The sequence below is a fragment of the Rhizoctonia solani genome, chromosome 9 (assembly GCF_016906535.1).
Source record: "Rhizoctonia solani chromosome 9, complete sequence".
Lineage (NCBI taxonomy): Eukaryota > Fungi > Basidiomycota > Agaricomycetes > Cantharellales > Ceratobasidiaceae > Rhizoctonia > Rhizoctonia solani.
In genome coordinates, this window is record NC_057378.1 from 181,504 (window position 1) to 193,047 (window position 11,544).

Genomic DNA, 11,544 nt, shown 5'->3' on the forward strand with positions numbered 1-11,544 from the left:
TGTGAGAAAGGAAGTGTGCTGCGGGCTGCGCAGAAGCGTGGATTACTCCTAAGCGCCCTTGGCACGGCATCTCGGCGCGGCATCTCGGCATAACAAGCGCCAAGATCACGTGATCAAAAAACATAAGATACAAGGTTCGGAAAAAATACTAAAAATAAGAGAAAAATCATGCGAGTTCAATGGTATATGTAAGGAGGTTATAACATTGCCCCCCCCTTAAAGGCTCTTGGCGGAGTCACAAGCCTTTTTCAGTCGTGATCTATTAAAGCAACGGATTTCTTCTTGACTGTGCTCCAGTAGTTCCTCTGGCTCCCAGGAGTTGTCTTCTGGGCCGTACCCTTTCCATTTGATCAGATAAAACCACCTTCCTTGTTGCCTCTTGGAATCTATGATCTGTTCCACCTCATATTCCTCCTCTCCTTCTATTGTTTCAGGGGGGGGACGATCCGGAAAAGGTTGACTTGGGGATTCATGCGTTTTGGATAGTAATCCTACGTAGAATACGTCATGAATTTTCAGAGTATCTGGTAGTTTGAGGCGGTACGCGTGGCTGGAGATTTTTTCAACGACTTTGAACGGTCCTAGCCGTTTGGGGTCCAGCTTGTTGGAATTTGTTCTAAGTTCTACGTTTTTTCCGTCCAGCCAAACCTTCTTGCCCACTGAGTATTCTGGTACCACTCCTTTTGTGCCTATCATGCGTTCTTTGGTCATCCTGAGTGCTGACTCCGCCTCTTGCCATTCTTGTGCTAGTGTATTGGCCACTTGATCGGCTTCTGGGACGTTGGCAGGGACATTGGACGGATTCATGACCGGATTTCTTCCATAAACCAATTCAAAAGGGGTTCTTCCGGTGGCGGAATGCTTTGCGTTATTGTAGGCGTATTCCGCTAATGGCAACCAGATGGCCCAGTCCAAGTGGTCGGCGGCAACATACAATCTGAGGTAGAATTCTATGAACTGGTTCACCCTTTCTGTTTGGCCGTCTGATTCCGGGTGGTAGGCTGAGGAGAAGGCCGGATTGATTCCAAGGCGTTGGTACAGTGCCCTTAGGAATTTCCCCGTGAACGTGGTTCCGCGGTCTGAGACTGTCTTGACTGGTAGCCCGTGTAACTTCCAAACGTGGGTGATGAATAGTTCTGCTAGGCCCTTGGCTGTGACCTTCTTCGTGGTTGGGATGAAGTGGCCAAACTTGGAGAAGGAGTCAATCACAACTAAAATTGCATCGTACCCGTTAGACTTGGGGAATCCCGTGATGAAGTCATAGGATATTGTGTGGAAGGGGAACGGCGGGACTTCTAAGGGTTTCAGGGAAATGACGGGGCGTGCGCGCGACGGTTGGCTTGGCAGGTGGGACAGCATTCTACCCATTCCTTAGCAGATGACTTCATTCCTGGCCACCAGTAGTTGCGGCTCAAGAGTTCTAGGGTTCTTTGTTGCCCGGGGTGTCCTGCCAGGGGGAGTCGTGGAATTCCCTTAGCAATCGTTCCTTCAAAGGTTCTGAGTCCGGGACCACTAGTTTTCTGCGGTACCATAGGAGGTCTTCTTCCCAATTGTAGTCCCTATAGGCTTTTCGGATGGAGGGAGGCGCGTCGTCTGCATCTTCTGTCAGGAATGTGATGATGGTTCTAGTGATGGGTCATCCCTGAGTTTGGTGCGGATTTCCGTGACGATTTCAAGTTCCTCTTCCAATGTGTTGGCAAATACTTCCGCTGGTAACATGACTTCTGGTTCTGCAGGCGTATCTACGTAATCGGACCTTCTGAAGGTTTGGGCCTGCATCCAATATTCCAGGTTCCTATGATCCGTGAAGACTTGTATTGGTCTATTTGTTGCTTCCAGGAAAATGCGCCATTCTTCTAATGCCTTAATGATAGCTAGAAGTTCCTTGTCGTGCGTATCATAGTTAGCTTCAGCGCCTGAGAAGGACTTGGACATATATGCAATCGGGTGAAGCCGGTTGTCCTCCCCTTGTTGACTCAGTATGGCTCCCATAGCTACCCTGATGCGTCTGTCTCTAGGTAGTAAGGTAGATCTGGGTTGGAATGAATGAGGACGGGCAATTGGGTAACAAGGGACTTCAATTTCTGGAATGCTTCTTCCCCTAGGTTACCCCATGACCAAGGGGTTTCCTTCCGTGAGATTATGCAGGGGACGTGCAACGGAGCTAAAATTGGGAATGAATCGGCGGGGTAGTTGACGAATCCTAGGAAGGCCTGACCTGTTTTGACCGTTTTGGGAGTGGGCCATGTTGTGACGGCTTCTATTTCTTCTGGTCCATTGAGAAGCCGGAGGAGATAACAATGCCTAGGTAGTCAACCGTAGTAACGTGGAAATGGCACTTTGATAACTTGCAAAACAGCTGGTTCTTTAGTAATCGCAATAGCACTTCTCTGACATGGCTTGGGTGGTCTTCTGGGTTTTCCAAGAAAATGAATGTCATCCAAGTAGATTACTACTGTTACGTCAATTAGATCCCTGAACAGGTTGTTCATGAAGTGCTGGAATGCTGCGGGGGCATTGGTAAGGCCAAGGGCATGACTAAGTACTCGAAGAGGCCATATTTGGTTCTAAAGGCCGTTTTCCATTCGTCGCCTTCTTTGATGCGCACATTATTGTACCCCCAGCGGAGATCTAACTTCGTGAATAGCTTGGCGTTCCGCAGTTTAGCCATGAGGTCATCCTGTCTGGGGAGTGGGTAGACGTTTTTGTGGGGGTGACTTTGTTGAGCTTTCGTAATCCATGACAAGCCTAAGGGAACCATCGGCCTTTTTGACAAACATGACAGGGGCTCCAGCAGATGAGGTACTGGGCGGATCTTGCCCGTGGCTAGTTCTTCATTGATGTGCTGTTTGAGGGCCTTGGATTCCGCGTCCGTCATACCGTATATGGGACCTGGGGACAATTTGGCGTCTGGAACAAGGTCTATGGATATATCATACTCCCTGTGTGGGGGAGGACCTTAAATTCTTCTTTGCCAAATACTCTAGCAAACTCATGGTATTGAGGGGGGAGGTCTGCTAGGGGGTCTGGGTCTGCCTCCTCTTCGGCAATCTGTATCTGTTCAGGGAATGTGACTAATCCCTGTTGCCAGTTGATAAGAGGCTTCTGTTGTTAACCATGTCATGCCTAGAATAGCCGGGGTGTTGCCTATGGGGCAAACAAGGAAGGGAATGGAGTGGGAGTGGCCATTGGCCGACCGTGAGGTGAACCTGGTGCCAAATGCGACCAGTCTGTGATATAGTACCGTCTAACATCCTCACAACTCGCGGATTTTCGAGTTGGGTTTTTGGGATTTTCAATTTTTCAACCACGGGGGAGATGAAGTTTGATGTTGCTCCGGAGTCTATGAGTGTTCTGAGGGGTTCTGCCGGGGAGTTCTGGACGTATAGATCGATAATAATAGGGGTTTCTTATTTGAGTCTAAAGCAAGGGATACAAATTCAAAACTATCTACTAAATTGTCCATTTTTGGAGTCAGGGGCTTGGCAGCAGTCCTCGACCTCAATCTTTTCCCGACTCAACGTCCTCGGCAACCTTAGCCACTTCTTTGACTGTGGCTTTCCATCCGTTGGGACATTGCTTGATTCCATGTCCCTTTTGGCCGCACTTGACACAGAGGCCAGACGCGCGCAGCGATCCCTTTCTTCCGGGGTGACGTAATTGGGGTCTTCTGATAGACGGACCCGTTGAGTAGTGGTGGTGGAAGTAGTGGCCATGGTGGCCGGGATTTGGCAGGCGCCTTCTTGGGGCGGTTCTCCTCGTTTTTGCGGCGGATGTTTCAATTTTTATGGAGGCCGCGAAAATCGCCTCGAGTTTGTTGGGAACGCTATCCTTGGTTGACAGCAATTCCTTGACTTTCCAGTGGAGGCCTTGCGTGAACTGCGCGATGTAGGCTTCCTCGTTCCAGTCGAGCTCCGCCATGAGGTTGCGGAACTCCGTTACATACTCAGCGGTCGTGGTGACTTGGGAGAGCGCGGCTATTTTTCTGGCGGCCGCTCGCTTGGCATTGGGTCAGCAAATGCCTCCTTGAATTTGCCTGTCAGGGCCTGGATGGTGGTGGGGGGGTTGCCCTTGCCCTTGATGATTTCCCAATGATGGGGAGAGCCCAGTCGGCGGCCTTGTCTGTCATGTGGTATAAAATCCACACAACCATCTGCTCTTCTTCGTCAAATTGATCGCGGTGGAGAGCTACCCACAGCATCATCCGTCAAGCCACTGAGTGGCCTTTCGTCCCCTGGTGTCACCCTTATAGGTCGGGAAGGTCCATCTTGGGTCTTTTTACACTGGACCCTGCATCGAAGGGGGTGAGGGACCCCAGGTGCCTTCTAGGCGTTCCTTGAGGCTCTTTTTTGGGAGCACTTGGTTCTTCTTCCTCCTCAGAGTCAAACCCTGTACCCCTTGAAGGGCGGAAGGGGCCTTGAGCCCAGGTCTAATCGTGCCTGGAGTGTGGGTTTCCCCTCCTGAGTGGGTAGGAGGGGTGACAGGCCCAGTCGATGGGCCAGGCTTGGTTTGGGCTCCGCCCTGGTCCTTGTCACCAACGAGGTCGTTGGTTTCCTTGCATATGGCGGTGAGCTGTGTGATTTGCTCGCCTTGTGAATTGATTTTGTCCTGCAAGGACCTGACTGTGGCTGTGAGGGCTGTGATAGCCTTGAGGAGAGCGGCAAGGGTCGGCTCCGGTTCCATTCCTGGCAGGTCTCGCGGAGTGGGAGATGGGCTGCAAGTGGGTGGTTGGGAATGGGATGGAATGGAGCGGCGGCTGGAGCGGCTGGTAGGACGGGAATATGAGGGACGCCAGAGCGTGTGGATGGAATGATTGAGACGGCGTGGGGGTGAAGTTGCCTATATCAGGACTTATGGGCGGTTTTTGTGCAGAGTGTGAACGCTAAACCCGCGTCAGACACCTAGCATTGAACTATCCCTACAACAAATCAACAGATCTGGCGATCGTGATATGAGGGTTTTTAGCAAGCGGTGAATCAGCTGTCTAGGGTCGCTATCTGCTGTGTTCCGGCAAAACACGTGGTATGCGGGTGTCGTACGCCAACTGTAAGGTTGGAGTACACGCTAGTGGGCGGGCTTATGGCCGTACTACTACAGACACTGCTTACGTAACTATGTATCTAGGCTATACTATTACCGCTTAGGGCGGCCTACTACTGCTATACTACTGCGAGGGGGCCTTAGGCCTGGGAGGTGTGGTGAGTAAAGTATGGGGGTAACTTCTAATGACTAAGGGGCCGGCTACTTAGCTGGCTGGGTGATCCTCCTCAATGAGTATGAGACGAGGTAAAATCAACTTGGTGTCTCAAGCGATTTCCCTGCTGTATATATAGACAAAGCGCACTATCTACATGGTCTGTGCGCGTGAGAGAAAGAAGTAACTAAGACAAATGAGAAGCGTGCTGGGGGCTGCGCAGAAGCGTGGATTTCTCCTAAGCGCCCTTGGCACGGCATCTCGGCGCGGCATCTCGCATAATAAGCGCCGAGATCACGTGATCGAAAAACATAAGATACAAGGTTCGGAAAAAATACTAAAATAAGAGAAAAATCATGCGAGTTCAATGGTATATGTAAGGAGGTTATAACATTGCCCCCCCCTTAAAGGCTCTTGGCGGAGTCACAAGCCTTTTTCAGTCGTGATCTATTGAAGCAATGGATTTTCTTTTTGACTGTGCTCCAGTAGCTCTTCTGGTTCCCAGGAGTTGTCTTCTGGTCCGTACCCTTTCCATTTGATCAGATAAAACCACTTTCCTCGTTGCCTCTTGGAATCTATGATCTGTTCCACCTCGTTCCTCCTCTCTTCTATTGTTTCAGGGGGAGGACGGTCCGGAAAAGGCTGACTTGGGGATTCATGTGCTTTGGATAGTAACCCTACATAGAATACGTCATGAATTTTCAGAGTAATCGGTAGTTTGAGGCGGTACGCGTGGCTGGAGATCTTTTCAACAACTTCAATGGTCCTAGCCGTTTGGGGTCCAGCTTGTTGGAGTTTGTTCTAAGTTCTACGTTTTTTCCGTCCAGCCAGACCTTCTCGCCCACTGAGTATTCTGGTACCACTCCTTTGTGCCTATCATGCGTTCTTGGTCATCCTGAGTGCTGACTCCGCTTCTTGCCATTCTCGTGCTAAGGTACTGGCTACTTGATCAGCTTCTGGGACGTTGGCAGGGATATTGGACGGATTCATGACTGGGTTTCTTCCGTAAACCAATTCAAAAGGGGTTCTTCCGGTGGAGGAATGCTTCGCGTATTGTAGGCGTATTCTGCTAATGGCAACCAGGTGGCCCAGTCCGAGTGGTCGGCGGCAACATATGATCTGAGGTAGAATTCTATGAACTGATTCACCCTTTCTGTTTCTTCCGTAAACCAATTCAAAAGGGGTTCTTCCGGTGGAGGAATGCTTCGCGTTATTGTAGGCGTATTCTGCTAATGGCAACCAGGTGGCCCAGTCCGAGTGGTCGGCGGCAACATATGATCTGAGGTAGAATTCTATGAACTGATTCACCCTTTCTGTTTGACCGTCCGATTCCGGGTGGTAGGCTGAGGAGAAGGCCGGGTTGATCCCAAGGCGTTGGTACAGTGCCCTTAGGAATTTCCCTGTGAATGTGTGGTTCCGCGGTCCGAGATCGTCTTGACTGGTAATCCGTGTAACTTCCACACGTGGGTGATGAACAGTTCCGCTAGGCCCTTGGCTGTGACCTTCTTTGTGGTTGGGATGAAGTGGCCAAACTTGGAGAAGGAATCAATCACAACTAGAATTGCATCGTACCCGTTAGACTTAGGGAATCCCGTGATGAAGTCATAGGATATTGTGTGAAAAGGGAACGGCGGGACTTCTAAGGGTTTCAGGGAAATGACGGGGGCGTGTGCGCGACGGTTGGCTTGGCAGGTAGGACAGCATTCTACCCATTCCTTAGCAGATGACTTCATTCCTGGCCACCAGTAGTTGCGGCTCAAGAGTTCTAGGGTTCTTTGTTGCCCGGGGTGTCCTGCCAGGGGGGAGTCGTGGAATTCCCTTAACAATTGTTCCTTCAGGGGTTCTGAGTCCAGGACCACTAGTTTTCCGCAGTACCATAGGAGATCCTCTTCCCAATCGTAGTCCCTATAGGCTTTTCGGATGGATGGAGGTGCGTCGTCTGCATCTTCTGTCAGGAATGTGATGATGGGTTCTACGTGTTGGCAAATACTTCCGCTGGTAACATGACTTCTGGATCTGCAGGTGTATCTACGTAATCGGACCTTCTAGATAACGCGTCTGGTTTCCCTGACTGTTTCCTGGCCGATAATGTATCTCAAAGTTGAAGTCACTCAGGAAAATGCGCCATCGTGCGTGCCTGCGGTTGAAGTTCGAGCCTGCATCCAATATTCCAGGTTCCTATGATCCGTGAAGACTTGTATTGGCCTATCCGTTGCTTCCAGGAAAATGCGCCATTCTTCTAGTGCCTTAATGATCGCTAGAAGTTCCTTGTCATGCGTATCATTAGCTTCAGCGCCTGAGAAGGACTTGGACATATATGCAATCGGGTGAAGTCGGTTGTCCTCCCCTCGTTGACTCAGTATGGCTCCCATAGCTACCCCTGATGCGTCTGTTTCTAGGTAATAGGGCAGGTCTGGGTTGGAATGAATGAGACGGGCGATTGGGTAACAAGGGACTTCAATTCCTGGAACGCTTCTTCCTCCAGGTTACCCCATGACCGGGGTTTCCTTCCTTGTGAGATTATGCAGGGGCGTGCAACGGAGCTAAAGTTGGAATGAATCGGCGAAGGTAATTAACAACCCTAGGAAGGCCTGGACCTGCTTGACCGTTCTGGGTGAGGCCATGATGTAACTGCCTCCACCTTCTTCTGATCCATGGAGAAGCCTGTTGGGGATATAACAATGCCGAGATAATCAACCGTAGTGACGTGGAAGTGACATTTTTGACAGTTTGCAAAAGAGCTGGTTCTTCATAAGTCGAGACAGTACTTCTTTGACATGGGTTGGATGGTCTTCTGGGTTTTCTGAGAAAATGAGAATATCATCCAGGTAAATCACCACTGTGACGTCGATCAGATCCCTGAATAGGTCGTTCATAAAATGTTGAAAGGCGGCCGGGGCGTTGGTAAGGCCAAAGGGCATCACCAGGTATTCAAACAGCCCGTACTTTGTTCTAAATGCCGTCTTCCATTCATCTCCCTCCTTAATTCGAACGTTGTTATATCCCCAGCGTAGATCCAGCTTGGTGAATATCTTGGCATGCCTCAACTTGGCCATAAGGTCGTCTTGCCTGGGAAGTGGGTAAACGTTCTTGTGGGGTGACCTCATTCAACTTCCTATAATCTACTACCAGACGTAATGAACCATCTGCCTTCTTGACAAACATGACTGGGGCGCCTGCTGAGGAAGTGCTGGGGCGGATCTTGCCTGTTGCTAATTCCTCATCAATGTGTTGTTTAAGCGCCTTTGATTCTGCGTCAGTCATACCATAAATGGGGCCAGGGGAAAGTTTGGCGTCCGGAACAAGGTCTATTGAAATATCATACTCCCTATGTGGAGGGAGGACCTTAAATTCTTCTTCGCCAAAGACCTTAGCAAACTCATGGTATTGCTCCGGAAGATCGGCTAAGGGATTAGGGTCTGCCTCTTCTTCGGATGCAATCTGAACTTGTTCTGGGAAGGTAACCGTGCCTGAGGACCAATCGATCAAGGGTGACTCCTGAGTGAGCCATGTCATGCCAAGTATGGCAGGTGTGTTCCCAATGGGACAAACAAGGAAGGGAATGGTGTGGGTATGGCCATTGGCCGAGACCGTGAGATTAACCTGGTGCCATATGCGACCAGTCTGAGATATGGTACCGTCTAACATCCTCACTACCCGTGGATTTTCAAGTAGGGTTTTTGGGATTTTCAGTTTTTCTACTAGAGCGGGGGATATGAAATTGGAGGTGGCGCCGGAGTCAATGAGGGTTTTGATAGGGTCCGTCGGGTAGTCACGCAGTATCAAGTCAAGAAAGAGTAGGGGTTTTTGTTTGAGTCCATTGCAATATTTACAAATTCTGAGACTGATACATGCGATTCTAAATTAGAGACCAAGGGCTTGACGGTAGCTCTTGGCCTTACTCTTTTTCCGACTCGTCCTGGGCCACCTTGGCAGTTTCCTTGGGAGTGGCCTTCCAGCCATTGGGACACTGCTTGATTCCATGGCCCTTCTGCCCACATTTGACGCATAGCCCAGATGCGCGGCGGCGGTCTCGTTCCTCCGGGGTGACATAATTGGGGTCCTCGGATAGGCGGACCCTAGTGGTGGTAGTGGAGGTGGCCACGGTGGCCGGGGACTTGGCTGGTGCCTTTTTAGGGCGATTCTCCTCATTTTCGCGGCGAATATTGTCAATTTTGATGGAAGCCGCGAAAATTGCTTCGAGTTCGTCGGGAATACTATCCTTGGTTGATAGTAGTTCCTTGACTTTCCAGTGGAGGCCTTGCGTGAACTGCGCAATATAGGCCTCCTCGTTCCAGTCTAATTCCGCCATGAGGTTGCGGAACTCCGTGACGTACTCGGAGGTTGTAGTGGTTTGGGAGAGTGCCGCGATTTTCCTGGCGGCAGCCCGTTTTGCATCTGGGTCAGCAAACGCCTCCTTAAATTTGCCCGTTAGGGCCTGGATGGTGGTGGGGGGGTTTCCCTCGCCCTTGATGATAGCCCCAATAATGGGGAGCGCCCAGTCTGCGGCCTTATCGGTCATGTGGTAAAGGATCCATACGACCATCTGCTCCTCCTCGTCAAATTGGTCTCGGTGGAGGGCTACCCAGAGCATCATCCTGTCCAGCCATTGAGTGGCTTTGCGGCCCCTAGTGTCTCCCTTGTATGGTTCAGGGAGGTCCATCTTGGGTCTCTTCACGCTGGCCCTGCATCAAAGGGGGTAAGGGACCCTTGGTTCTTCGTCCTCCTCGGAGTCAAATCCTGTTCCTCTTGATGGCCTGAATGGGGCCTTGAGCCCAGGCCTAACCGTTCCTGGAGTGTGGGTTTCTCCTCCCAAGTGGGTGGGAGGAGTGACAGGCCCAGTCAATGGGCCAGGCTGGGCTTGTGGTGCTCCTTGATCTTTGTCCCTGAGGAGGTTGGCGGTTTCCTTGCATATGGCTTTAAGCTCAATGAGCTGTTGGCCTTGGGATGTGATTTGGGCCTGCAAGGACCCGACAGTGGCGGTGAGGGCTGTGATAGCCTCGAGGAGAGCGGCAGTGGTTGGCTCCGGTTCCATTCTTGACAGGTCTCTCGGAGTGGGAGATGAGCTGCAAGAGGGCGGTTGGGAGTGGGTTGGAATGGAACGACGTGAGGAGCGGCTGGAGGAACGGGAGTATGGGTGAGGGACGCCAGAGCGTGTGGATGGAATATTGGAAACGGCGTGGGGGAAGTGGTGCCTATATCAGGACTTATGGGCGGTTTTTGTGTAGTATGTGGGCGCTAAACCTTTGCGTCAAGCACCTAGTGTTGGATAGTCCCTACAACAAATCAACAGATCTGGCGATCGTGATATGAGCGGGTTTTCTACAAGCGGGTGTTTCAGCTGACTAAGGTTGCTAACTACTGTGTTCCGGCGAAACACGTGGTATGCGGGGGATTAGGATCCGTCTGCCTTATAGCAATTCGGTACTACGTGGGGGTGGGGGATTTTTGATTATTATATCCCGCAAGGTGGCCCCGATCACGTGTTTTCCCTTGTGCTAGTACAGGGGACCTTCTCCTTGTCAATCAAAGCCTACAGAAAGTTGATTTTACAATGTTGTACGCCAACTGTAAGGTTGGAGTACACGCTAGTGGGCGGGCGCTTATGGCCGTACTACTACAGACACTGCTTACGTAACTATGTATCTAGGCTATACTATTACCGCTTAGGGCGGCCTACTACTGCTATACTACTGCAAGGGGGCCTTAGGCCTGGGAGGTGTGGTGAGTAAAGTATGGGGGTAACTTCTAATGACTAAGGGGCCGGCTACTTAGCTGGCTGGGTGATCCTCCTCAATGAGTATGAGACGAGGTAAAATCAACTTGGTGTCTCCAAGCGATTTCCCTGCTGTATATAGACAAAGCGCACTATCTACATGGTCTGTGCGCGTGAGAGAAAGAAGTAACTAAGACAAATGAGAAGCGTGCTGGGGGCTGCGCAGAAGCGTGGATTTCTCCTAAGCGCCCTTGGCACGGCATCTCGGCGCGGCATCTCGGCATAATAAGCGCCGAGATCACGTGATCGAAAAACATAAGATACAAGGTTCGGAAAAAATACTAAAAATAAGAGAAAAATCATGCGAGTTCAATGGTATATGTAAGGAGGTTATAACAGCGGGCAATTAGACACCGTCTGCCTTATAGCAATTTGGTACTATCTGGGACCGACGACTTTTTTATTATTCTAGTCAAAAGGGGAGTCCGTTCAGATATTTTCCCTTGTGCTAGTACAGGGGCGCTTCTTGTTGTCAATCAAGCCTACGTAAGTTGATTTTACAATGTCGTGCACCACTGTAAGGTGGGCACACGCTAGTGGGGTCGGGCGCTTAAGGCCGTACTACTACAAACAA

General features: G+C 50.6%; 5 protein-coding genes across 5 annotated transcripts; all 5 read right to left on the reverse strand.

Moving 5' to 3' along the window:
- Positions 1-216: 216 nt before the first annotated feature.
- On the reverse strand, positions 217-1,532 carry RhiXN_07594 (Retrotransposable element Tf2 protein; the record flags this gene model as incomplete). The annotated part of the gene is made up of 2 exons (XM_043327410.1): positions 217-1,295; positions 1,334-1,532. The coding sequence occupies 2 exons, from the start codon at positions 1,530-1,532 to the stop codon at positions 217-219; spliced, it is 1,278 nt and encodes a 425-aa protein (XP_043182795.1).
- A 73-nt stretch (positions 1,533-1,605) lies between these two features.
- On the reverse strand, positions 1,606-3,466 carry RhiXN_07595 (Retrotransposable element Tf2 protein; the record flags this gene model as incomplete). Its single annotated transcript, XM_043327411.1, has 6 exons — positions 1,606-2,014; positions 2,077-2,304; positions 2,547-2,892; positions 2,940-3,105; positions 3,198-3,377; positions 3,455-3,466. The coding sequence occupies 6 exons, from the start codon at positions 3,464-3,466 to the stop codon at positions 1,606-1,608; spliced, it is 1,341 nt and encodes a 446-aa protein (XP_043182796.1).
- Positions 3,467-3,501: 35 nt separating this feature from the next.
- Positions 3,502-4,683, reverse strand: RhiXN_07596 (Retrotransposon gag protein; the record flags this gene model as incomplete). The annotated part of the gene is made up of 3 exons (XM_043327412.1): positions 3,502-3,999; positions 4,197-4,234; positions 4,290-4,683. 3 exons carry the CDS (start codon positions 4,681-4,683, stop codon positions 3,502-3,504), a joined length of 930 nt encoding a protein of 309 aa, XP_043182797.1.
- A 958-nt stretch (positions 4,684-5,641) lies between these two features.
- Positions 5,642-9,857, reverse strand: RhiXN_07597 (Retrotransposable element Tf2 protein; the record flags this gene model as incomplete). The annotated part of the gene is made up of 7 exons (XM_043327413.1): positions 5,642-5,871; positions 5,925-6,067; positions 6,102-6,632; positions 6,671-7,166; positions 7,893-8,263; positions 8,358-9,038; positions 9,097-9,857. 7 exons carry the CDS (start codon positions 9,855-9,857, stop codon positions 5,642-5,644), a joined length of 3,213 nt encoding a protein of 1,070 aa, XP_043182798.1.
- Positions 9,858-9,884: 27 nt separating this feature from the next.
- Positions 9,885-10,229, reverse strand: RhiXN_07598 (uncharacterized protein; the record flags this gene model as incomplete). The annotated part of the gene is made up of 1 exon (XM_043327414.1): positions 9,885-10,229. The coding sequence occupies one exon, from the start codon at positions 10,227-10,229 to the stop codon at positions 9,885-9,887; it is 345 nt and encodes a 114-aa protein (XP_043182799.1).
- Positions 10,230-11,544: the final 1,315 nt, after the last annotated feature.